This window comes from Botryllus schlosseri, chromosome 6, assembly GCF_051294905.1.
Source record: "Botryllus schlosseri isolate E-star chromosome 6, Bs_hap1, whole genome shotgun sequence".
NCBI classification, from domain to species: domain Eukaryota; kingdom Metazoa; phylum Chordata; class Ascidiacea; order Stolidobranchia; family Styelidae; genus Botryllus; species Botryllus schlosseri.
This window is the reverse complement of record NC_137241.1, coordinates 8,058,974-8,086,906: the sequence shown is the minus strand read 5'-3', so window position 1 is coordinate 8,086,906 and position 27,933 is coordinate 8,058,974. Positions and strand designations below refer to the sequence as shown.

General features: G+C 43.3%; 2 protein-coding genes and 1 long non-coding RNA gene across 4 annotated transcripts in view; all 3 read right to left on the bottom strand.

Moving 5' to 3' along the window:
- Positions 1-17,944, bottom strand: part of LOC145440806 (uncharacterized) — a 129,859-nt gene extending 111,915 nt beyond the window's left edge. The window contains exon 1 of the mRNA XM_080318557.1: positions 17,924-17,944. The gene's annotated coding sequence lies outside the window, so the exon portion shown is untranslated. The remainder of the gene's footprint in view (positions 1-17,923) is intronic.
- Positions 1-27,933, bottom strand: part of LOC145440810 (uncharacterized) — a 300,641-nt gene that overhangs the window by 147,929 nt on the left and 124,779 nt on the right. The gene's annotated exons all lie outside the window — the stretch shown is intronic.
- The window catches only part of LOC145440804 (poly(A) polymerase type 3-like), a 47,795-nt gene continuing 22,645 nt past the window's right edge, over positions 2,784-27,933 (bottom strand). Inside the window, exon 10 of one of the 2 annotated variants that reach the window (XM_080318554.1) lies at positions 2,784-8,255. In XM_080318554.1, the coding sequence (XP_080174680.1) occupies positions 7,995-8,255 (261 nt within the window). In that variant the 3' untranslated portion in view covers positions 2,784-7,994. The remainder of the gene's footprint in view (positions 8,256-27,933) is intronic. The other variant, XM_080318555.1, reaches the window with a different exon arrangement.

The window sequence follows — 27,933 nt, the reverse complement described above, 5'->3', positions numbered from 1 at the left end:
CCCGGTGCCAGCACATAGCATGAATGATCTCATATCGTGAAGATTACGCCACATATCCTCAAAATGAAAAGTGTTTATCAGTTTAAATCCATTAATAATCAAGTGCTCCAGTTTTGCCAATGTGGAAATGGGTAACAAATCCTTGGTATCTATAGGAGCGTCAAAATCTTTGTAACGGTGTAGCTCCAAATTTCTCAGATTAGGGAAAGTGGTTACTAGTTCACTGAAAAATACTGTGGTAACACCTGCCACTCCTTGTCCATCGAAGGAAGACGGGCAGTCCGGTCTCACCTGATTTAGTATAGATTCATTTACCGAAAAGGCCAGACCCCGTAGATTATTCAAATCTTTTATGGCATCCATGAGCGCGAACAAGTCCAAACGGAGGCTCGATAGATTAAGCTCTATCATATTCAGGAATGAGCTAAGCCTTTGGTAAACTTTGTCAGGTACCTAGGCTTGTTGTTTAAGGGAAAACTGAAGTATAGATGGGTCAATTCCGGCATTTTACATTCGAATAGCATCCCAGCCATTGTGGTAGCAAAGCATTGGAAACTATTACATTCGAATAACGGAGCGATAGACAGATACTGTAGAGCGGGGAGACGCGTGGGAAATGATGCTCCATCACAGACACAAGGCCTCACGGCATTATCACATGAGAAGGGAATAGGAAGACACAAATATCTAATACCATCCCATTTGTGTCTCTTATCCACATCTAATTGAATGCAGTGCAGCCCACTATTCTTCAGAATATTCCTGGTGATGGTCACACGCGCATCATCCATGTCTGTGGGAGCATCTATATAAATCGTACAATTTTTCCCAGGGAATATTCGCTCACCTGCGATTTCCACATCGGAGGTCGAAAATGGATTCCAATGACCGATAATTGAAACCGAGTAGGTATCATTGTGACGGTGGGACTTGATAAACTTATCCACATACTGCACTTGTAATTTCAGATCTCGAACTGACATGCAGCAGCGATGATATATAACTTCGGCGTGGAAAATTTTCGATTGTAGCATTCGACCCTCCATGCGAGAGATAAGCTCGACCAGAGCTGTCCAGGCTATTGTCAAACTGAGATTTTGAAGAAGCGGGGTTCCTTGAATAAGAGGGATCAAATGTCTGGCGTCGAGGAGGCGGATACCAGTCAGATCTAATGTCACCAGATTATTCAACGAAGGAGCGGAGCGGAGCGGGTCGACAAATTCTCTGGTCCTCTTCCGATCCTGTTTTTAAAGCTCTGGCCCGACTCCGGTCCGACTCACAGATTTTAGAAATGACCGTGATCCGGTCCGAAAAACTCCGATAATAATTACCTACGCACAGGATAATATTGAATATTGATTGAAACAATGCGAACAGGAAATTAAAAACTCAAAGATCAAACCCAACCCATATCTGAAGTAATTATGATAACTTGGGCTTAACATGTGATTTATTTCCATGAACATTTCACTTTAACTATTGATTCGAGGGTGGAAGAGGGTAAGGCTGCCACATTCGTAGTAAGAAGTACTGAGCTCCGATCCGACTCCGGCCGCATCAGAAAAAGTACTTATCCGGCTCCGGCAAAATATGTGAAAATCCGGCTGGTTACCCAATCCGGCTCCGGTCCATGCTCCGCCCTAATTGCCATACTCGAAAATAGTGTACTGTGCCTAATACGTCGACATATTCAACTGCTTGGTTTGGGAAACGGTAGCCTACATCGCGCAAGATTCTTACATTAGGCATGTGACCCTTCTTCAATGAACATCAGCTATCGCAACAGAATAATAGAGCTGCGCTTTCGAATGTGTCCGGTAACTATATAGCTTCACAGTACAGTATATGACCGCATATCAGCTTCAAAATCTAGGCTCCTCAGCGCCATGTGATCTGCGTAAGCGGTGTCTTACAAAAGACTAGAACGAAAGTGAACAATGCTGCTAGTCCGAAGATAGGGAATCATATTACAAATTATCGACCTAATGTAAATGGTCATACTAGCCGAACACCATGGATACCGGAAAAAAAATTATACAACAACGACAGTGCAGTAAGTGCAAGCTCAACTTGAATTAAGTAGAACTCCCGAATTAAAATGTAGCCGTATGCTGCCCCATATAGTTGAGTGATCTTTTGTAACGACTGCGACGACCGCAAAACAGTCCGCATTCGATATGATTTACCATTTGGATCCAGGCCGCGGAATCCGACGGAGATCAATAAACAGTTGCGTACGAGAGAGAATGAGAGGAGAATTGACGACCCATCTGTTCTATTCATTCGTGCTATTCACAGTGGACTCATGGAAAATCATCGATCATCATCGTATGTAGCCTAGTAATCTTTGCCATGCATCTCTCTATAAAGTCAAGATCAATAGCATTGGCAGGCTAGCAGTGTTGGGATGACTCGAGTCATGACTTGACTCGAGTCACGTTTTTCGTATGACTTGACTTGACTCGAGTCACTTTGCTAAAATGACTTGACTTGATTCGGCGTATCAGAAATGTGGATTGACTCGTGACTCGGAGCAAAATTCACGAGACAATTTAAAGTCATCAAGTAAAAATCACCTTATATTATCTTGTTCGGATTGTTCGCCAAACTTTTGTGTAACTCATGAGAGCAACCGATCATTAAATGGTCGTGCGTTTTACTGAGCCCCCAATATTCTCTCACAAAGATATTGACCACAATCGAAGTGATCGAAGCTACAGCTTACGTTGTCGTAAAGTAGTAGTAAAGTAATTTTATAGCAAAATATATATTTGTGTTATCTGTTCTTACCTTAACCAAACCTCTTGTTTTATTGAAATTGTAATCGAATATAGTTTATATACTCCTCAACCATTGGCGCAGACTCGAATTGTATCATATCAATTTGTATAAATGGGTACTGTATTGCATCTTCTCAAATCGTTTCACGATTCTCTATCTTGGCTGGTAACTATAAAATGAGGCTATGCAATTACTTACGTAGTTCTACAGTTCTACGTTTATGTGAGCGATGCAGCCCCTTATTGCATGGATATTCAACTCTATATTCGTTCATCGGTTCAGAATCAATGACCAATCAATCTGTTATTCAGAGACCTAGCGAAATGCAATGACGTAATCATGCTTCATACTTCTAAAAGGCAACTTGACTGGAATTTTGACTTGACTCGTGACTTGACTTGACTTGACTCGACTTGACTCGAGTCACCTCCAAAAATCGACTGACTTGACTTGACTCGAGTCACCTTCGAAAATCGATTGACTTGACTTGACTCGAGTCAAAATGTGCAATGACTCGTGACTCGAAGGTAGTGACTTGATCCCAACACTGCAGGCTAGTCCGCTACCAGTGTTGGGATGACTCGATTCATGACTCGAGTCCACTTTTTCGTATGCCTTGACTTGACTCGAGTCACTTTGGAAAAATGACTTGACTTGACTTGACTCGGAGCTTCAAAAATGTGCATTGACTCGTGACTCGGAGCAAAATTGACTAGTCAATTTCAAGTCATCAAGTGAACGGTGTCGAATAAATCACTGTATCTTGTGTATATATTCGGATTATTCGCGATATGCCGGTATCACTTGTGAGAGCAACCAGTCATTCACTGATCGTACGGTACACTGTACACTTTCATGGGGTGAACAGAAATTATTTAAATATTTTGTTATTTATTTTTATATCATAAATAGAAACTTTCTTCCCCTGTAGCAATGCGGCTACTGGTTGGAATTGAACCAAATTTAGTGTGTAGGCTTAAATTAGAAAACCTAACAATTTTATCAAGTAGCCAGTACTATTTGAGAAAAAAGTCATTTTTAAAGACCCCTAATGTCGGCTTTATCGGAAGTTATTCGTCCGCAGGCTCATACAACATGTTTTGTGGAAAGTATTTACACAATTATGGCGTGATTTTACAACTTAAATAAAACATTTTTAAAAAAAGGCATTTGTTTAGAACACTATTCGAAACATGTTTTAAACAAAGTGATTTAAACCTGTGCTTCTCAACCTTTTTCAGTTCGCGTCCCACTTTTCATCCAAATTTCATTGCGCGGCCCACCAGACACCCTTTCGCGACAAACGTTCAAACCAATACTCCTGGCCGCCAGTTTTTATGTTTTCAGTGCGGTACAGTTATCTCGTCGCGCCTAGCAGTGCAAAATCACTATGAATACCACACACAAAAACAGACAATAAAGCGAATATCCTCTCAGCAATTCGTCTATTATGTCGATTAACGGGTTATGAGGAGCTTGATTTGCGGTAATTGGGCTGGATTGCTGCATTTCCCAATCAACGTTCGCAAAGACTTTGAAGAAAGGATGAATTTCAATCTCACGCATACACAATAACGCACTGTCGGATATCACGCTCCAATCAATATGATTGTGACGAAAGTCTGACTCCCGAATTGTGAGCACGGCGACGCAGCTTGTGGCGCAAAACAATTTAATTTGGAGTAGGAGAATGTGAAATTACTTTTCTAATCGTGAGAATATAAAGTGTTGGGAATATTTGGAAATTAGATAAGGGGCCCACGAAAATTATTTGAGGTAACAAATTCAACTGCAGTCAGTGTAGTTCTGAAAGCATTAATCAAGTTCATGCACTTTCGTTTTAAAAACACATTTTCTCCGTAAGGCTATAGTGAGTTTGGTCCGAAAGTGCACGAGCCCCGCAGGTCCGTCAATTACATGTTCCGGAATTAAGAAGAAAACGTTGAAAATTTTGACATTTTTCGTTAATTTTCGACTTGCGTGGTATAGAGAACAGACCTACAAATTGGGATCTATTATCGTTTCTTAAAATGTCTTCGCGGCCCACCTGAAATAGCTTCGCGGCACACACTATTCAAAACATGTTTTAAACAAAGTTTTTTAAACAACCGTTTGTTTTAAATGCAACCGTAGATGTGTAACATTGCCAGAATCGGTAGCGGTCAGCATCCTTTCTCTCAGCAATGCATGCGGCAATAATCGTGTCAGATGTAATCCAAAGGTACACTACCTGTGACACGTGATAGTCTGTCGGTTGTTACGCTTTCTTAAAAAACACTTTCCCCTGCAATGGCAATGGCCCTTACGGAATGCTCAGCATCAATATGATTGCTCATTTCATTTTCCAAGTATGATACCGATATGTCGGTACGTTGTGTCTGACCTATAGTCGATCACAGATGCATCTTTAATCTTCTCAACCCAGAAAAGAACTTTCAGCATGGCAAGATGTAACTGGACTGGCTGCGGATAGGCCTATATGTGCACTGTGCATCATTTTAGAATGATGCATACAGGGACGAGTGTCGACACGTGATGTGAGCGACATCGATATGTTCAAGCATATTCGGCTATAAACGCAGCTGGTGTAGAACGGTCTTTAATGTTGCCTCCGAAGTTGAGCAATGGGATGAAAGGGAGATATTAGGAGGACTATATCTGTTTCATGGCAGGGGTGGCGTTGTGTTCTGCTATTATGTGAGTAACCTTGCCATCTTCAAACTCTTGGTATAATTATTACAAAACATGTAATATCTCATGCACTAAAGTTGTAAAATCAATCACGATATTTCCGGAAAGCTTACTGCTTACAATTTCGAATCTGCGTCCTCTAACGCAGGTGGGTCACGAAATACTTTCAAAGCGGAAAGTTATCTTCGACTATAAAAAAGGCAGAGAAACAATAAAAGACTGGTCAACGGTGTTAAAGTTTGGCAAGCAGCTTTAACTAAATTTTACAGCTATCCCAAATATCATCATATGAACAACTGAAATCTGAACGTATCTTCGCGAGAGGAAACTTTGAAAAGCGAATTAAGTATTTCGGTTTGATATAATTGCAAATCTGAAACTTTTTAGGTAGAGAATATTTAGATCTTGACTCTTCGTTTTTATTATTAAAAGGTAAGCCACTTTAATTACTGTAATTATAGCCTACTTTACTGAGCCCTGACTTGAGACGACATGTCACTGAAGATATTTGCAGTTGCGATATTCTCATTTTGCATTACGCTGATCCATGTCATATCCGGTAAGCTGATATAGCCAATACTCAGAGGTGGTCAGTAACGAAGTACTTCTACTTTTTGGAAGTACTCAAGTAGTTTTCCTCTACTTCTGGTACTTACTCAAGTAGATTTGATTTTCTCTACTTCTACTTCTACTTCGTAATATTTTGTGATCTACTTACTTACTTTTCGCTATTTTCAGTTTGTCAAGTAGAAGTAGTCTAATTCCCCAATACGATAGATAGCCTTAGGAATTTCGAGGCTGTACGGAGTACCAACAATTAATATTCATAAAAGTCAAGTAAAGCCAGAAATTTCGTTTCTCTTCGCGTGTAGTAGCCCAGTGATGGAGTGACTAATAGGTTTTCATGAAAGTATCAGTGAATATAATTTAGGCACCGGATTGCTTGGTTCCTCTCACAGCGCGTTGTTGCCCAATGCCCATATCAAATATTTAATCACAGTAAATGTGACCCACCGTAACGTTTGAAACTACCGTTTCGCAATCTAGCAATTACCTATCATATTGTAATCTAGCAGCCCATGTGTGTCTTGCTAATCTGGATTATACAGCTTTTTTAACGCTACACATGTTTTAGCAGATCACCTTTGAAGCTTTATGGACAAAAGGCATGGAATATATTTTCCGTTTTTAGAAGTGGTATTCGTATTTCACTTTCAATTGCGACTATCATACCTTGGGTTCTAATTACTTTCAATTCTTTTGTCTGCAGAACATACATGTTGAAGCATAAAAGCAAGTGGAGTAATTATGCCTCTATTTTCCGAAAATAAATCTACACTAAATATAACTTTTACGATCCCCAATATTTGTTATTAACGTTTACTAATCGCGCAAAGTGAAGGGAACCGTTTCCGATACAATTTCTACGTATTGATCTTCGCCTAAACTTGGGGCCTTATAATATGGGGTAGGGCGCCATGCCATGATATTCTCTAAAAACTAGGTCTTCTAGTAAACAAGGGGTTAGTATCGCATTTTCATATCAATACTAGAATTTGCATCCCATGATGCGAAACAATGCTTTTTCTGTCGAAAATTGATACCTCCAGGGTTGCATCAATACGAATCAAGCTCTCTGAACCTGTTGCATAGTTCGATTCGCATCTTTTGACAGTCCATGGGAACGAATTAGGACTGCTTTTTCAAAACTACTTACTTACTTACTTGAGTAGATTTAAAGTCAGTCAATTCTACTTCTACTTCAAGTAGTTTTAAGTGGCTTGTTGAAGAAGTACTTCTACTCGTACTTGAGTAGATTTTTCGTCCCTACTTCTACTTCTACTTGAGTAGCTTTCGTGACTACTTTGACCACCTCTGCCAATACTGCGCATTTCTATTATCTTCATGATATCAATATGATAGTCAAATGATTAATATGACGTTATGCACAATCTCCCGCTCACATCGTTAAATACAGCGTGTACGATTCAGGATGATTGCGCTTTTGACGAGAATTGTATCAATGGAGTCTGCATCAATTCGGATAGAATAACCAACAGGGGAAAGTGTAAGTGTACTCTAGAGCAGCGGGTCTAGAGTCACATGGATGCCATCATGAAAATAATTAATTACGATCAAAACCCTCTAAATGTTAAAACTATAAAACTATAAACTATAAAATTCGACCTAGGGACTTGGTTACAACCCTGGATTAGAAGAGTGCTATATCTGTTAAAAAGCGGCGAAGATAAAGAAATTGAAGATAATAATCACTTCCAATATAATAAATACGGAATTTACAATGGCTATTCTCTAAATATAATTATTTTGTGAGATTTAGTTCAGATATTGATTTCAATATCCTCGCGATAGTTGATTCGTTCACTAATTATCACATAAACTTGACTTAACAGATTGTGAAAAATTCATTACAATATGCATCACAAGGAATAGAGCACCATTGCATCGGATATTTATGGTATTCCGTGTTGTTTTACATTGCACTTTATTCCATTTCAAGCCTACTCAGTCTTTCGAACCTTCGGTGGAATCGGTAGGGTGGTTTCATCATATTGACATGTCTTCTCTGCTACACTAGAAGTAGACGGCTGTTCGCCTGTACCGACAGCCGCTGTATTTGAAAGTGTAGGCGCTCCGAAATGTGAGTTTTCTTTTCTCATATCTTCAACTTGATGTCGATCTACGTACGCTGCTTCGAGCTTCATATCTTCCGTATAAAATCCGACGCGCCTGGCTTGCAATACGGTCATGGACTTGAATTTCTGAAGTGGTATGTTTATTTTCAGTCACTGACAATTTTGTAGCGCCGGCAGGAAGCCATGGCTACACCAGATCATTTTTTGCTGTGTTGGTAACCGTAAGCGAGTATATGCCTGGAGAGGCCTTGTAATCGATTATATGGTTACCGTAAATCAGGGGTGGGCAACATAGGGCCCGCGGGCCGGATCCAGCCCGCGAAGGGATTTTGTCCGGCCCGCGGACAGTTTTCCGTCTTGCATGATAATGTGGCCCGCGGCTCCAGTCTGCCGAGACTCCCCACTATACTTGTTTACTACGTCAAATTTTAGTGACTGTCAGTGTTGGGATCAAGTCACTACCTTCGAGTCACAAGTCATTTCGAGTCATTGCACATTTTGACTCGAGTCAAGTCAAGTCAATCGATTTTCGAAGGTGACTCGAGTCAAGTCAAGTCACTCGATTTTTGGAGGTGACTCGAGTCAAGTCGAGTCAAGTCAAGTCAAGTCACGAGTCAAGTCACAATTCAAGTCAAGTTGCCTTTTCAAAGTATAAGGTATATGATTACTTCATTGCATTTTGCTAGCTCTTTGAAACATAGATTGAGTGGTCATTGATTCTGAACCGATGAACGAATATCGAGTTAAATATACTCGCATGAAGGCACTGTATCGCTCACATATACGTAGAACTGTTAAACTACGTAAGTAATTGCATAGCCTCGATCAGTTTATAGTTACCAGCAGAGAATAGAGAATAAAGAAACGAATTAATAAGATGCAATACATTACCCATTTACAAATTGATACGATACAATTAGAGCCTGCGCCAATGGTTGAGGACTATATAAACTATATTCGAATTCAATTTCGTAAAACAAGAGATTTGGTTAAGCAGGAGTGTCAAAGTCGAATTGTGTCGCAGGCCGACTCAAAACCTTCGGATCGCTCGCGTGCCGGACCAGTCAAATGATTCCAAAATGTCACCGTAAAAGCGATTCTCCCATTTTTCACGTAAATATTTCATTATCTAGCAATTCTAGCGTAAAAACAACATAGTATATAATACATAATTTTACGGATCATAAGGGTTCTATTCTAGCAATACCGCAAACAACAGAATTGGCAAAAAATACGATGATTGGTCGATTCAATGGTAAGCGTTGGTCGCTCTAACGGCGGTACAAGTTGCATGGCATATTTCCCTGCGCTGTTTGTTTTAGTCATTAGCCCGGCGTAGGTCTATGCGTTGTGAGAAAAACAACTGTAAATGTAGACGTTGGATTTATAATCTGCATATAGCGGTGTCGCACAGGCGTTTTCGCTTCCGCTAACAATTACTAATAAGGCCATTTTTTCCATAAAACTATGTAGGCTATACTCAGTGTGCAGTCTGTGCACTCATTTGTCCTCTGCAGATGGTAATAATGTGGCCTATTAACATTGTACATGTACGACATTTGCTGTCTTGAGGGATTATTTAATCAAAGTATTTCTTAGTATCAAATCTTGATATTTGTCATAAATATGCTGGGTAATACTATTTTTCAATCTACTCGTAATTGGTTCGTGGGCCGTGTGAAATCGTCTGGCGGGCCGTATGTTTGACACCCCTGGGTTAAGGTAAGAACAGAGAACAGAAATATACATTTTGCTTTTAAATTACTTCACTACTAGTTTACGACAGCGTAAACTGTGAGCTTCGATCACTTCGTTTGCGGTCAATTCATATGTGAGGCACAATGGAGGATCAGTAAAACACACGATCATTGAATGATTGGTCGCTCTCACGGGTTACAGCAGCGGTTCGCGAACAATCCGACCACATGCAAGATACAGTCATTTTATCGACACCGATTACTTGATGACTTGAAATTGACTCGTGAATTTTGCTCCGAGTCACGAGTCAATCCACATTTCTGATACGCCGAGTCAAGTCAAGTCAAGTCATTTTAGCAAAGTGACTCGAGTCAAGTCAAGTCATACGAAAAAGGTGACTCGAGTCTGACTCGAGTCAAGTCACGACTCGAGTCATCCCAACACTGGTGACTGTATGTTATTATATACGTGTATGAGCAGCGTCGCGAGAGTGGAGCTTACGCGGAAATTCGTCGAAGCGAGAAGAATTGCATTATCGGCATTTACGATGCACTCAACCCTAATGTCGTCTGTGGTAATCATGATTTTTGTCGACTACAATGGTCATTTACACCAGGCTGATATTTCGGAACTTGTGAACTATACGCCGGTATTTCCCGGTCATGGTGAACACGTCTACTTTAATGTTTCCCCATGAGTACTCATTGTTTTCATGGAGCGCACTTTCTCTTTTTTGCCTTTTTCCCTTTGCATTCTCTCGAATCTATCCCGAAAAAGTGCTGACTCAGCATAAAAGTAGTTACGAGGTTTGAGTTTGTTCCGTCTGCGTTCATTTTATAGGATTTTCACATGTCGCCGTACGTCTTTAATCCTGCTGTAAGATTTCGGCGGGGATCGGTCCTTTACACAGTACGACCTCCGGGTTCTGCGATTGTAACAATTTGGGCCCTTTGTTTCTCAAGTCTTCAGCGTTCATGCGCAGAGCCGTATTGCGCATTCTTGACTTTTCCGTTTTTGTCTTGCTTAGATGAATAAACCTCCTGTTTATTCGTTCAATGCCCAAAAGCTTAATGTGCTTTGCATTTTCCTTGGTGGTCATATGGTACAATACCTCGCTCCCTTTGTACTCCTTATACGGAGGAGGTATTCCCTTTGTATGCCCATGTGCGGCGGCGAGTCCTAATTCTGAGACTACGGCCCTGTCGCATTTCCCCATGATGGATTTTATTTCTTCGATATCCATTGGTACGCCAAGTTTCTCCCGGATTACCCGGCAGGTATCTTCCCAAGGATGGTACCCGTCCATTGCGTTATCGCAACTTTCGTGCCGGCAGTGAAACATCAATACCCGTTGTATTTTCTCTCCGCGGGGCATTTTCAGCGTGTACCAAGGTTCTTCTCGCTTCGGGATTGTTGCCCAAACGTGTGGGTCGTCGTCCCCAGCGGCCATCTCCATCCAATAGGATCGAGACAATCCATCCGACGTGAATACTTGTAGTGTGCTTAAATGGATTACCTCCTTTATTTGGAATCCCGAGAGATGATTGAGCCATCTTTGAATCAGGGGCTTTGGACTCGGATTCTTTGCCTTGTCCGTCATCCTTTTAAGGAGTCCAAACACCCCTGTATTATCCGTGATTATCGTAAAGGGTAGGGCACGCAGCATCGACTGCCATTTTTCCACCGAATCTTTTAGGGCTTTTAGTTCCTTTGTGCATGGGTCATAGGCTTTTGCCGCCGGAGTTACCCATTTCTGGCTGTAATAAGCGATCGGATACACTTCTTTAAACGGCGGTTTGCTTCCTTCCTCCGTCTGGAAGATCACAGACCCGAACCCTACATCTGACGCATCCGTTTCTACAAAAAGGGGAAGCTCCGGATCCAGGTGGTACAAAACCCTGGCATCGTCGAGTGAAGCTTGTGCCATTTTGTAGTCTTGTACCAGTTCATCGTTCCAAAGTACCGGCGTCACTCTGCCTTGAGTTGCTGGGACGTTGCCTGTTAATGCGTCGAACTTAGCTAGCTTCAAGCTCAATTCCGGAATGTGTTCGGAGATGTAGCGGAGAGCGCCAATCCATCCCCGTAACTCATATATGTTATGGGGCGGTGAAATTTCCCGCAGAGCCCTTATCCTCTCGGGCTGAACTTCGATTTCTTTACCCGTCAGGGTTGCACCCAATAGGTTTACCCTCCGCTTCCCAATGAAGCATTTATTGACACTGACCGTCAATTTCATCTTAGCGAGTTGTTCAAATACCAGACGTAGTAGTACCAAATGGTCGTCTACCGTTTTTGTGCTAAGGAAAATGTCGTCTATGTAGGCCTCCATAGGCGTCGCATTCTCCTCATCCGTCCGGCCATTTTGTTTCATGTAATGTTGGTATTTTTCTGTGATGGGTTTCACCACGCATTCCTGCATATTCGCGCTCCAAAGAGCCACTGCGGTCTTTAGACCCATCGGCATCTTGCGCCATCGTACGTGCATTCCTTTGATGGCTATGCCCACGTACTGTTTAGACCTTTCCGTGACATCCATGTGGAAATAGGCCTTCTTCAAATCTAGGAGTGAAAGTACTTCTCTGCCTTGGGCGAGCTGCTTTACATCCGGTACTAGAGGCGGAGGTACTTCTATCGATTTTATGGCTGCATTTAAGGGTTGGAGATTCTGTACCACCCTCCATGATTGCTTCCATCCGTCCTCCTGTTTCTGTCTTTCATTCATTTTTTGAGGAACAACAAATATTGCCAACTTCCATTCGGCGAATCCTTGTTCGATTACGCCCAAGTCTAGGAAGTTGTCCACTGCTTCTTTTAAAGCCTTCGCCTGGCCCTCCCCCTTCAGATTGTAAGGCCCGGATACAAATGGTTTTGTTGAAGGATCCTTAAGTTCGATATCGCATTTGTACTTCATGGCTTGAGGGGCGCCGAGGTGGCCTCGCAGGTCCTCGAGTTCGGACGCAAACGGCGCGTAGACGGCTTTCCAGACCTCATCCGGAATAATGGTATTTTCTGGAGTCGTCAGGTCAGGAGGCTTGTACGGGAGTTTGGCCAGTGCTACTGATTGAGCACAGATATTCTCAAGTTCCGTCTTGACTCTTGGGTGAGTGTCTTCTCGTAAAACATACGTAGTAACTGGTCCAGCCATAGGCTGGTGTGGACGTCGTGACAATCGAGGTTTCGGTGTTGGTGGAGAGAGGGTGAGGTCCTTTGCCATAGGCCTCTGATCTCGGCGCGTGCCCGCGCCTACCGTCACGCCGACGGAATCGATTTCTCCCGTCGGGGACCCTGTTTCTGGGGAGACGTGCATCCTAAAATCCCCAGACTCCTTGTCGGGCATGACCGGACGTATATCCGGTTGATCGACAATAGCTGCTTCGTTTGAACCTTTCGGGACAGTAGTCATTACTGTGGCTGTCGTCATGCATCTATGGGCCGAATCATCACAGTCATTCGGACAAGTGCATCCACGAGAGCATGTAGGACCAGTTTTCTCGTGCAGGTCCTCATTTACGCCAGCGGGCATTCCACGCTCGACGTCAGCTGTAGCAGTCGTCATGCATCTATGGGCCGAAGTTCTGCAGTTCTTCGGACAAGTGCATCCACGAGGGCTTTTGGGACCAGTTTTCTCGTGCAGGTCCTCGTCAGCTGTAGTGGTCACCATGCATCTATGGGCCGGATTATTACATTCATCCGAACAAGTGCATCCGCGATAGTTTATAGGACCAGTTTTCTCGTGCAGGTCCTCAATTACGCCAGCGGGCATTCCACGCTCGACGTCTTCATTAATGGTGTCAGTAGGCATTCCTGTCTCGACACCAACGGTTTCCCATAGGTTCTGTGTGACGTTAGTTGCGATTTTCAACTCGTCATTCGTACCAGTGGCGATTCCCATCTTGGTACTCGCGCCAGCGGCAATTTTCCGCTCCACGCTATCTTGGTTTGCAGCATCCATCAACCCATCGTCGATTACAGTGTCGCGAGTACTGTTTCCGACGTTGGTTCCGTCCCGTTCATCACACGGGTTCTCGTCATGTAGCGTTACTAAAGACAATTCTTCATTTGCGTTAGACGGGGTTTTTAATTCAGTTGCTATGCTTGGTAATTGTTGGACTTGATCAATCCATTTTAAGCCAACAATATTGAGAGGGACTCCTTTCCCGGTCGCAAATGGAACCGGTAATCCATCGAAATCGATTGTAACTAAGGAGTCCACATGGGAGGAGCCCCCTATACCGCGTAACTTCATATCCAGGGGTTGGCGTTCCTCCCAACTTTTTGGGTACATCGTTTTTACAATATTTTCCATAATCAAATTGGGTATACTTCCCGTGTCGGCCAGAAATTTCGTACCAGTTGTTGAATCAACTAAGTACAAAAGCCGACCGCCGAATAACTCTGTAAAGTCTGGCTGTAGAGGGTTATCCGGTGTATCAAGAAAAGTAAATAGGGGTAAAGAAGCATTATGTAAAGTTTTTGCGTGTTGTGGAAGTAAATTGTCTGGGAGCTGATTTACCGGATCAATCAGCACCCCAAGACGTTTTTTGAGAGCTGTATTCCTTGATCGAGCTCTTCATCCGTCCAGTGTGACGCATCGTACCGACGAGGGTTTCGAGGGTATTGTGGCTCCGTCCAGGCGGCCACCTGGCCATTGCTCTGGGGTGGTTGAGCAGGCGGTCCTTGGGGACCCCATTGGTCCCTATTGTGCCAATGGGTCCTATCCCGATTCTTCGGTCGCGTGTCGAAGTAGTTTTCGCACAGGACCGTTCGCTGAACAAATGAAGGAGAGCGTTGGGCCGCAAGGTACCTGTCAAGGTCCCGGATCGTCCGCAGGTTATTCTGCCTCAGAAACGGTCCCCAGTTTCGTTCCGCGGCTTCCTTTAGGTAGGCAGGTACTGGCCGTGTCCGCGCTCGTATGACCCATCCCAAGGTGTCATCCTTGGCGAGTGCCTCGTCGTTGAGCCAAAGGATAAATATGGCCACGCAATTGCGGGACTGGTGTCCGGGCGCCTTGCAGTAATAGCACACCGAGAGTGCCTGTCCCCGAGGTGGATCCAAGTACAAGCCTAGAGGGGCGAAGATGTTAGGATTACCAAGGAAATTGTACCTCTCACCTTGGGTTTCTGCTATGTTGCGAGCTTCCTGGCTGTTTGACGGGGTTATTTGCGAGCTATCTCCCCCCATTCCTGAATCCTGTGTGTTCATCATTCGCGGACTCATCATTCGCGGGCCATGATTTGAAGCACTCGGTCCTGGTTGGAACCGCGGTTGTCCCGCAGGTCCCGTCGGTGCGTTGTAGGCGTTTCTGGGTCGCGTTTGTCCAGGCCTCGGGGCCTGTACCCGTCTTCCAGGTCCATAACCGTTCCCGCTGTTGACAGGCGGACGGCCGGTCCGAGCCATACGATGTGGGTTGCGACGTCGGCCGTCATCGGCCAATTGTCGCGGCGGCATTTGTCCTACCGGTCTAGGGGGTGTACTTGCACCACCAAACATGTCCGTCTGCGGCAGTGGTGACGGTGGCTGCACCACCGGAGGTGGCGTCGTTCCCGGGCCAGGAGGAGTGTTTAACTGTCCCTCTCTACTCCCGTGAGTGGGATAACTGTGCATCATGGGCCCCGCAGGCTGAACATTATAGATGTGTACCGGCGGTAGTGACACCGACTTCTCGCGTGTTTTATCGGTCACCCGAGTGGGTAGACTCATTTCCTGCTCGTCCAAGAACTCGGAGTTCCAGTATAACTGCAGTTCCTCCGCCACATCCTGCCATGACTTGTCGTCCCAACCCCGCATGAGCAGTCTAAGGGATTCTGGTAATTTTTGTCGCAAATTGCGGAAGAGTCGCAGTCCATCCTGATTCGCGTTGATCTCGTCATACATGTTTATCTCCAGTTGTTTCAGAGCGCTGTTCAATAGCGGCAATGGCTCTTTTTCCCAACAATAATTTCTCCGGAAATCGTTGATTACCCTCTCATTGTTTACCAAACCTTGAGGATTGGATAGTGATAGCGCTTTCATCACTGAGGTCCACTTCGCATTTCCTGAATTTGTGTTAAAGAAGTTCCCCAGCTGGTTGGCTTGCTTGGTACGCCCCGCACTTCGCAACTTCTTCTGCATGGCGTTGGCCAGGATGATATCCGCATCGGTGTCACCCTCACCGTGTCGTACACGTTTCATCGTATTCGCCATCCACTTCAGAAGAGGCATGTCTCCCGGGTCCATCATGAGTTGTAACATTTCTTTCTCCGATTGGAACCTCACAGGCGTGGTGAGCATCGGATGTTGCGGGAGTGGGTGCGGACGTGGGACTGGACTTCGTGGTCTCTCCCCGCCTTCCCTTGGAGTGGACGCGTATCGCGGCAGCCTGAGATACTCTGGGCTACCCGATCTGTCGTCCCCATGGTATCCCGTAGCGAAGTGCTCCGGACTAAGGAGATCCGTTGTGCCTTCCCTGCCGGCTGCCAGGGACTCCCTTGCGGCGTCTATCCGCTGAGTCAGTCGTCTTAAATTTGCACTTATTGGGTCATCCCCGTGGCGGGAGTGTCCATCTCCTTTTAGCGGTTGCTGGTCCTCACGGAAGGTAACGCGTCGCGTCTGGTCGCTGTCTGTACTGTTCGTCCGACCTTTGGATCCTTTAGTCGCCTGTCGGCCCTCGAGCCACTTATCGAGTTGTTCATGGGTTAGCGGATAACCACCGTCGGAATCCGGTCCAGTATCGGTTTCTGTTTCCTCCGATTGGAGCGGTCCGGGCGTGTCCACGAGGTATCTCGTCAGACGGGGGCTATTTATACTGGCCAGCGTTCGCAGATGATCGTAGGACCTTGGGGTCGGACCTCCCTCCGCGCCTATTTGTTTAGGGCGTGTCCTGCTTCCTGTGCGGAAACTCGGAGCAAGTCCAGGCTTAGGGCCTGACGGAGGGGCCGTTTTTGAGTCCGGCAACGTAGGGTACACAGCCGTTACCGTATGGCAATCCAGACCCTTTTGGACCGTAAACGTGGGCATGGGTGCTACGTCCATGCTCGTTTGTACAGCAGCCGGGTTATATGCCGGTGGAGGTGCTGTAGCCATTACAGACAGAGCAGGAGGTGGTGGAGGTTTATCTCCAGTCACTTGCGCGTGTGCCACGCCCAGTTCAAATTCTGACTTTAAAATTTCATTCAGCACTGCGGTGGAAACTTTCCCGCTTGCTTTTGAAGTTGCGCTGCACACTGCTTTGAGGTCAGCCTGAGCCTGCCTCACTTCCTTCTTGGCTTTCTCTAACCCTTTCATCGTTTCGGGCAGAGTCGACTTGATTTCTTTTAGCGCTTTTGTTTGTTCCGCTACGTTTCTTGCCAACTGTTCTTCTTGTTGTCGTACATCTTCGTGGCGTTTTTGCGTTGCTTTCAGCAGTTTGATTCCCTGCTCGAGTTCGCCAGCCGCCTTTGACGGCTTCTTCTTCTTTTGAAATAACTTTAACATTCTTTGCATAATTTGCTTAAAAGTTCGATTTTCTGTTTAGCTGATGCTTGACCACTTATTGGCTTGAAGATGTGACGTTGGTGACGTTGGTGGTGGTCTGAGATAGAACGCCTTCGGGCGAGGTTTGGTTCCTCAGGACCCCTGGTCCTGGAGTCGTGAATTCGATTACTCGTCCAACAACCGCTTTGGCCGTTGTGGTGATGTCACGGGAGGGTTCTCCTGTGGTAGATGAGGGTAGCAAGAGGGATGTAAGAAATGTCGGTACGCTGTGTCCGGAGACCGATATTATTATCACCAAAAGTGAGATGGCGGATGTGATTACGGATGCAACAAGTACGGCTTTCACGATGGTCGTCTTTGAGCACATCGATGAGTCAGCGTTATACCGGAAAAAAAATCCCAGTGGTGCCTCCAGATAGTTTAAAGTGCAGCTCCAATAACGATTGTTATGCGAGTAGTCCACACTTGGTTCGGGTTATTTCGCGGTGAGGAGTTGACTCTTCTTTTTGTACTCGAGTTGTCCAGACGACGTTCTTGGATATTGATTGAAGTATCCGTAGCGGTTGCAATGTTGTATATCCAAGTAGTCAATGACCGTTAGGTCCAGAATTCTAAACTAACCTATGCTAACGTGTAATCTAAACCTTAATACAACTTAATACAACCAAATACTCCAATGTTAATCATGCAAGCGGAAATGAGGTAACTCTATGCAAACTCGGTTAAATTGGCATACACAACATTCATCAATCATAACACGAGGCATGGTTTAACCTACTCAACGTCATGCATAATTAAAACATTTTAAATACTCCAAGGTTTGTTTACGCATTTTTATGCGACGGCCTTTCCTGCCTAAAGTGTGTATATCCAAGGGTTTGTTTACACATATAATGCATGTGACGGCCTTTCCTGCCGAAAAGTAGTCCACGGTTGGTTTACACATATAATGCATGTGACGGCCTTTCCTGCCGAAAAGTAGCTCCACGGTTGGTTTACACATATAATGCATGTGACGGCCTTTCCTGCCGAAAAGTACATACATGACATATCGTTTCACATCCCTCAATTACAATAGTCATGCACGAACTAATAATGATTACAATCCGTCATCTATCTGGGTTCCTTTAGTATTGGTGTAAGCTTTTTATTCATTCGTATGTACCGTGTCTCACAGGCAATAGACCTGATTTACCACGAATCCTAAACTCTACACATGCTCCAATAAGGTAGAGGGTCCTAGCTTAGTCTAAGGGCGCGTAGCTAGTTATAACGCGTAATTAGAGCCTAGCTACAGGCGCAGTACTTGTTATCGAATTATTGTAATGACAACCAATTATTCACATAATAAATGCTCATTAACTCATACATATATCTAGAACATAAAATGTTAGCGCCATTTTAAAGCAACCTGATGTTATTGGTCAAAGATACAGTAAATGCAGTGTTTGAACACAATAAGGAAAATTGGTGTCGCTATACAATAACACATCAAAGTAAACCCTCGCATGAAAGTACCCATCAGTTCGTTATGACACGTAACGCCGGAAGGTTCTGACATCAAGGACGTCGCCTCTTTGATCCAATTAACATGATCATTATGCCTGGTTAGAGTGCATGTGCGTTACTACCCTTAACAAGGTGTTGCTTACTCGAACACTGTCAGATACCAATGGTTCCTTGCCGGTTTTGTTACGTTACAGTCCTTTATGATTCTCGTGTCCCGTCACCGTGCCGCAGATTAAATTATGCCATTGCTCGTCCAACGCATCTTTTCCGATCTCCATCATCGTATTTTCGGATAACCTTTGGCAATTGTACGTTTGAGTACTCGATCTCGTGCATCTCTTTTCGAACCCGATTTTTTTGACTCCTTTGATCATGAAACAATTTTTTCTGCCGCAGCTTGTCATGATCGTCTCTTCCTCCGTTACCGTTAACGGGAATTCTTACGGGCTTGGTTTGGCATTTTCCAACCTTTGGTTCACTGTCCCTTGCTTCGCAGTGATTGATGGTTATGCCGGATTTCCTTTTATTTCTTCTATTACACTTCGTTAAGCCCTCGAGAGGAGTAACATTTTCGGGATGTCGTTTGCACTCATAGAGTTGGCACTCAAAAGTCGTTCAATATTGCCCACAAATTGTCTTGTTATGGTTTTGGTACGAGCATGGCATTTCTTTCTCGGCGTTCTTCCAGACGTTATCACTTGGTTTTGTCATACGCGTTTTTCGGGTACATTCGATGTTCACAGAGGGGACATTTAAATAGACACATTTCAGAATATTGCGAGATTTGTTATCGTAACACCACTATATTACAGTAATTTGCGTACATATACAGATCACGGTGCGATAACTGTACTTGCCAGGCAGATCCATTTCGTAAAACGAATGTGCAGACAAGGCGGGTCTATCTCTAATGTCCTACTCAACCATCCACACATCAGTTTCGAAAAACGAATGTGTGGACAGGTTCATGGGTTATTTTTCCTAAGGTCTTCATGATAGTAGTACTGGTCTGAGGTATTCCTACTTAATTTTAGTCCTAATTCTAGTCCTAATTTTAAGTTAATATCCCTAACATTTTGGAAAATCTGTCCGTCTTATCCAGGATCTAACATCAAGGTACGGATCCATCAACCAATTTCGGTCGTGGCCCTAATCGTTTTGGAATATATTTCGGTCTTATCCAAGGCATAAGGCCATGGTACCGATCACTATTAATTATAATAGTAGCCCTAAACATTTTGGAAAGTTTGTCGGTCTTATCCAAAGCATAAGGCAGAGGTACCGATCACTATTAATTATAATAGTAGCCCTAAACATTTTGGAAAGTTTGTCGGTCTTATCCAAAGCATAAGGCAGAGGTACCGATCTAGTAAATCTAGTTGTATCCCTAGTCGTTTTCGAATATATGTCGGTCTTATCCAAGGCATAAGGCCAGGGTACCGATAGATAAATAATTCCACGAGGGTATAGATACTGGCACGTATGTTGTGTCATATTTCTCCCCCCTCTCAAATTCGCATAGTTTGAATGCTTGGCACCTGTCGGTTTTACAAGCATTCACATGAGGGTCATTTACATAAGGGTCCGAGCCCAAGTCCAACCCAACTACCTCTTCGTGCAACACACGTTGTATGTTACATGTCCAACACAACTACTCCTCCAACCACTTCGTATTGTTAAACTCATTTACCCCACGAAGGCAGTTTCTCCGTTTTATAATTTATACAATTCATAAGTGACTATTTACAAATGTCTATCTACATTTTATGATTTTTTATTTTCGTTTTATAATTTTTAATTTTTTCTTCACAAATATCAATATTTTCATCATAAATTTCAATTCTTTCATCATACATTTCAATATTTTCTTCATAAATATCAATATTTTCTTCATAAATATCAATATTTTCTTCATAAATATCAATATTTTCTTCATAAAGTTTAATATTTTCTTCATAAAGTTCAATATTTTCTTCATAAAGTTCAATATTTTCCTTATAAATTTCAATATTTTCTTTATAATCTTCTCTTTTTTTCTTTATAAGGTTCCATATTTCCTTTACAAATTTCAATGTTTTCTTTATAAATATCAAAGTTTTCTTTATAAATTCAGTTTTCTCTCTATAAAGTACAATATATCTTTCATAAATTTCAAGATGTTCTTTATGAATATCAATATTTTCTCCATAAATTCAGTTTTCTCTTTATAAATTTTGACATTTTCTTTATGAAGATCAATTTTTTTCTTATGGATTTTAATTTTTGTAATTTTTATACCTTATTTACACACTTCAGGTTTTATTTTTTTTGAATGTTTTTGGTGGGTTTGCACATACTATATTATATTACGTATAGACATTATTTACATTACGACTGCGTTATCCCTGCCTTTCCCTTTATCACACTGGGAATGCCAATGGCCACGTTCCTCTAGCCTATTCACCAAAAGGTTTAAAGGAAAACGAGGTCTTCCCATAATTATCGCATGCGTCAGAAGTGCCAAGAACCAAGCTTATCGTCTCCTACGTTACTACTTCCACAAGAACGCCCAACAAGCTCAGTTTCTTCTCGCCATATTGCACAATACATACATGTTGAATGACACCTCTTACGCTATGGTAAGTGCCAATCGGTGTCAATCTTAGAATAGATAGGGATGCCATGAGGCAGGGACAGAAAAAAGTCACAAATTTTCATTTAAATTTACATAGTTATTTACAGGTTCACTCACTTTTGTTTATATATATTTTTATTTTATTTTATGATATATATTCCGTTATTTACCGACACTAAAGATATTGCGTTGTCCCTGCCTTCCTCTCCGTCTAACTGGGAATGCCAATGGCCACATTACTTCAGCGCACTCTTAAGATTTCCAAAGGCCTTTGGATCACTCATAAAATGCCCAAAAAGAACGCGGTCTTCCCATAGTTAATTCTAGATGCGGTACGAATTGAGAAGTGCCATGAACCAAGCTTGTTGTCCCTTATGTTACCCCTAGCATAAGGATACCCAACAAGTCTGGTTTCTTCTATCAAAATCGCACGCTATGTGTATATATATGTACAGGTGAAGGACCCCTCTTATCATACGATAAGTGCCAAGCGGTATCCTCCGGATTAACAGACTACGAGAGGTGCCATGAGGCAGGGAGGAATAAATTAAATTACGTTTAAATATACGCGGCTATTTACAAATGCAACTTGTGATTCTTTATAATTAACGATTGTAAAAACCGTTTTCGTCATAAGCTTCTCAAAATATAATAAGAATAAAAATAATAAATTCTTCCCTTCAATAAATATATAAATAATTTACTATCACTGAGCAAGACGTAGAATGCAGATGTGTGCTGTGCGGGCGGGGAGCGGTATGCGGACAAAACTCAACCAAAAAACCATTAAAATATAAGTAATAAATAATAAATAAAAAAGATTAGCAAACTATTTCATATCGTACATAAGGTGATTCTTCACGGGACGGGTGGCTGTCAGGGTTATTGCACGAAATTAATCAACTACTTCCATTCGTTAAAACTGGATACGATGACCGACGATAAACCATACCTTCATTGAAACGTAGACATATTCTAGCTTTATTAGGCGGTTGACTTTTGCTTTTCAGTATCTTCACATGGTAGTTTATGTAACTATATATAATTCCGTAAAGCTAATAAAACAAAATACAGGAATACGGCTTCTACTTCGAGCTAATCTCACAAGTTCCACCGTAACCGACTCAAGTACTTTTTCCGTTTAGTTTGGCTTGACAGGGATGCCGAATTGATAAAATTGTCCTAAGTCCCTGTCAGCCGGCCTTATGAATTTAGTTGTCGCGGCTTATCCGACGGTCTAGTACCGCCGGTCCTATGTTCCTAATAAAGACGAAATTCCTACCCGACGCTCGTGTCAGTGTTCTTTACCGGTTCTAGCGTTAGACGTGGAAGCGGAGATGGCGGTGGCGTCGTCAGAGTGGTGTCTTTTCCTGGCACCGAGGACTGTTGATCCATTACACGCTTGTGGCGATGTTTGCCTGCCATCAGAAACAAAAATATCCCTCTCGCGATCGACCGCAAGATAGTTATCGAGTGAAGACCCCCGTGTATCGAGATATCCCCCATGGAGGTACTCTGCTTCCGCCTCTTGGCGTACTCGTTTAGGGTCCCAAACTGACATTTTCATTTCCACTCGATGATGTTGTATCAATATAGATACGGCTGTTATTACCGCTTCCGCATACAGTACCATGATTATCGCGTGACTTCTCCCTATATTATTGACTTGGCCATTACCTTCGGTTAACCCATGGGCTGTTATACCGCATAGCTGGCATATCGCTATGCATGCCTCTACGTCGGTGTCACGTTGGAAATAGGTTTTAGAGTACTTAGTGAGCCAGCGTCGCTTCCCTTCAACAGCTACCCCACCTTTAACCGACGACAGGTACTGTTGCCAATAACGTACCCTCGGGTTATTCCGATCAAACCCTAACAACAACCTCACCAAGTGTTTCTTGACCCCCTCGCTCCCGATTGTCTTGAGTACGAGGCGCTGCCTTTCCTTGAATGGTAACGTCCCTGCCCATTCACGGACAAAGCTGTGATCCATCTCGGGCTCACACAGCAGTCCATAACACATTTCAACTTGGTTAAGATTCCGTTTAATATTTATTTCCTTAAATTTCCTTATATTTCCTTAATACAAATCAGTACAATTCAAGAAAATGTTAGCATGAAACAATGATACACAGAAGCAACGACACACAATCAAGTTCTAATGGCACATTTCCATATATTCATCTCTTACAGAATCGGGACCGGGCAACTCGTCTCGACCGTCTATTTCTAAGAATAGGCCGACGTCGAAGTTTTGTTCTAGGGTCTGTATCGTTGGGGCATCGGGGGACCAATTGTTCCCCAGAAACTCATCCACTTCCATATCGCTTGCGCACGTCAAGCTCAAATCCTGCAAGGAAGCACTCAAGTTCTTATACGCTCGCCAGGATTCTTCGTTCGACTTATAGCGAGTCATTGTGAGTACGGCATTTGCGTGTGCCATCCGCGCACGTTTTGCACGTTTTTTATTCGCCCTTGCTTTTCTCATTTTTTCGATATGCGATGGTTTCAGGTCTCTAGGGAGTTTTGCCATGGCCGCCTTAATATCTTCTAGAGTTATTCCTACAGTCCATTTTCCTTTTTCCAATTTCTCATCTTCATCAATATACTTAACATCTCTTCGTTTTATTTTTACGCCAATTTCTCCATTTTCCAATTTTTTATTAGTCCACTCTGTGTCGATCACGTACACTCTCCCATTAGTTCGAGCTACTGATCCAGCCATTCGCGACGAATGCCTAATAATTCCTTTAATTAATTTTTTCCTTAAAAACAGATGCAATATGTCATGACACCGAAATAAACTCAAAACAAAGTTTCAAAAACAGATTTTATTCAGTTTAAAACAGGTTTATCCTAGCGTTCGAGGCGTCAAAACTCCAACCGCCGTATGACACGCGAAAGTTTCTTAGTTGTTTGTCGGGTCATTCGTCTGTCCGAGTTGTCTTGCTTACGCGGTGCTTTGTGCTTGATTTTCGGTCCATTCTTTGGTGCAGGGGTGGAAGGTGCGGTACCCAGGGAGGGAGCAAGGGGTGGCCAATGGGTTTTTATAAACTCATTCATCTCCGTTTTGTCGATGGACCAAAATTTTAATTCCCCCTCTGCATCAAGAAATCTCTTATAATTTTCAGAGAATTCTTCTTGTGCTCCCTGGATCATATTAACCCAATCCCCCCAATCTCCCTGAAGCGCATTTCTATCAAGTACGAGCGCGGCCATGGCTTCACATACTTCGATTTTTTTCATAAGTTTTCCTACATCGTCCGTGGTCCCCTGGTTCCTTATATCCGACATTCTGGCAATCTCAGCAATCTGAGAATCCCCACATCTTATTTTTACAGACCATTTGCCAGTCATTAGTTGTTCGTTCTCCAAAATGGGCATAGTCGGGAATTCGTTCACTTCTGTGGACTCAGCCATTATCCAAGACAATATACAATAGTTTCTTAGAATGGAAATAGTTCTTTTCAGTACGGGTACGAATGCAATACAATTGTTTATTATCAGAATTCCATATCCTCATTCAATGTTTCCCATACGCCAGTCACCGATAATTCAGCTATGGTAGTTACAGTCGTGGTAGTGGTTGTACATGTCTCCAGGGACGCCAGATTACAACCTCAGTTTGTGGCCTCCAATCTATGGCCATTGGGACATTCAGGAATTCTATCCATGCTTTTTCGACTTCTTCCGTTTCTACTTTCACCATTGCCATCTGGGTTGATGGTTTCGGTAAACTTTGACTTGTAATCGAGAGACCCCCCATGACTGGTTCTTCATCAATTCTTTCCAATACCACAACACATCTACCAGGCAAAAGTTTTTCATCGCCCTCGATTGTATATACTTCCATAGCGGAGCACACAGCCATTATCTTGGTGACTAGTCAGTAATTTAGCAATCGATCTTAATGAAATATCAAACTGGAGTCATCAAATCAAAGTTATTTAGTAATTCCAAAGTTCACTTAGTTTTATAATGACAGTTCCCTCAACGTCTATGAAAGCGTATGACTGGGATTGCCATCAATAGTCAGTCTCATCACTTTTCCTGAGTAGATGGACTGACCACTAATGCAGCCCCTACCACACAAATTATTTCCAAATACATTCCTTATTTTTTTTTTTTTATAAATCATCTTTAAGTACACCAGCGAATGCGCATGATTAGAACTGCAACAAGCAACCAAATTTCATTTTCATTTAGAGATTTTGATTAGTTGAAGCAGCCCCCACCACACAGGTTAACTTAGCAATATGCCCAAGAGACATCCAACCTTTCAGTAGGCCTGGCTAGGCCAAACTGATCACCAGTTGCTATGTCATCCTGCATATATACCCAAACTTAGGAAGTGAAGTGAGGATGTGTGTCATTGTTAAACAGGAAATAACAGACCCGGCATGTGGTGAGGGCGTGCTCTTATTGTAATATGGTAGATCACTCTCAGGAAATGGCAACCTCGGTTTGACGTGAATTCGTGCGTTATGGTTTCATGATAGTCCAACAACAGGAAATGTTTTTCTCGACTTGTTATAATGTTGCGCGTCATAGTTGCTATGATATGCCATCAACAGGAAATGTTTGCCTCTACTTGACGTGAAGTCGTGCGTCATAGCTGTTGTAATAGGCCATCAACAGGAAATGTTTACCTCTACTTGACGTGAAGTCGCGCGTCACGGCCTCATGAAATGCGAACAACAGGAAATGTTTTTCTCGACTTAACGCGAAGTCGTGCGTCATAGCTGTTGTAATAGGCCATAAACAGGAAATGTTTACCCCGACTTGACATAAGGTTGTGCGTCATAGCTGTTGTAATAGGCCATCAACAGGAAATGTTTTTTTCCTTCCTGACACGAAGTCGTGCGTCACAGTCTCATGATATGTGAACAACAGGAAATGATGTTTCCTGACTTGATACGTGCGCGTTGTTTCGTTGGTTGATTTTATTGATTAGTAAACGCACAACCCGAATAGGTCAACTGCCAATTGACACAACAAGATTCCTAACGTGCTCGCTACAAGTTATAAGGATATAACGATGTGTTAATGTACGCACAGATTCCTCCGTTAGTATGCCTGCGTCCATTCCATGTCTTCGTCTTCGTCTTTTGTCCTTGTCCGTGACCTCTGATCTCGACGGCGTCGAATCGCTAACTGACGTTCCCTATGCTTATGTTTATCCCTATCTCTATTCCTATGCCTAAGTGTATACCTATCCCTAACCCTATTGCCTATGTGTATGGTTAACTAACCCGGCATGCTAACGGGACCCGTCAGCATGCCGGCCCCTATGCCTATAACTGCGACTATTCCTAAGTCTATCCCTATGCTTATGTCTAAGCTTATATCCTACACGTCCTACCCCTAGCTATGCCTAACGTTAACTCTAAGTCTAAGTCTACGGCCTATACCCTAGCCTATGGCCAACCGGCCCTATAGCCTAAGCTATCTATTCTAGACGACCTACCCCTAGCTATCCCTAGATCTAAGTCTAAGTCTACGGCCTATGCATTAGCCTATGGCCAACCGGCCCTATAGCCTAAGCTATCTATTCTAGACGACCTACCCCTAGCTATCCCTAGATCTAAGTGCCCTTATGTCTCTTCTGTAGCCGTTTATATAGGTTTCGAGCGGAAGTGGGAACGCGTCATTGTGCGTCATTGTGCGTCAATCCGCGTTATTTCGTGCGTCCTTGCGCGTCAATTTGCGCTGATGTAATGCTTGAAAGTATGTGATTACGTTATCGCTTTTGCGGTAGGTTACTCTAGGTCAAAGTGGGTTATTCTCGGTCAGACCAGTTCACCTTCGGTTAAACTGGGCTGCCATCGGTTAGCTCTGTTAATTATCGTTAATTTTCGTTAATTATCGTCAATTATTGTTACTTCTTTTTAATTATTGTTAATAATTGTTCAACGCAGTCATTCATCTTTACAGAAAACAAATTCCCTTACCATCCTGCTTGTTTTTTCGGTTTCAACTTCGGTCCTTCAGGCAGCGTCGTCATCGCTGTCCATATTTGTTCATTGTTCCTCCTTTGCACCTTTTTTACCTGACCCGTGGACCTATATTTTCCGTATTTCATACCCGCGATCCACAAAAACACTATTACTGCCACCAGCCCCATTGCCACAACGATTGAATGTTGTGTTTTCGGGCCTTGTTTAACAATCCCTCCCCCGTTATCTAGTGTAGGGGAAAAGATATGTCTTACTGAATACTGTTCCTCCATCTGTAGCAGCTCCCTCAGTCTGTCGCGGTAGCCGAAACCATCCTGGGATGGTTTCCCAGAAGCCTGGACACGCGGTGTCCAGGTGAGACCCGAAAAGGACCCTGCTGTCCTCCGCGTCGCTTGCCCAGACCACGAGACGGTGTCGGCGTTTGTCGGCCCGGCGACCCACGGCGTTCGAGAAGGACGGGTCGGTCGCACTCGTCGTTCCGAGGCTTGGGCCTGCGTCGTTACCCCGTCGGTGACGAAAGCCTCCAATGTCCCCACCAGCTGTTTCGTAGATAAAAGCTGTTCTCCGGCGGTCA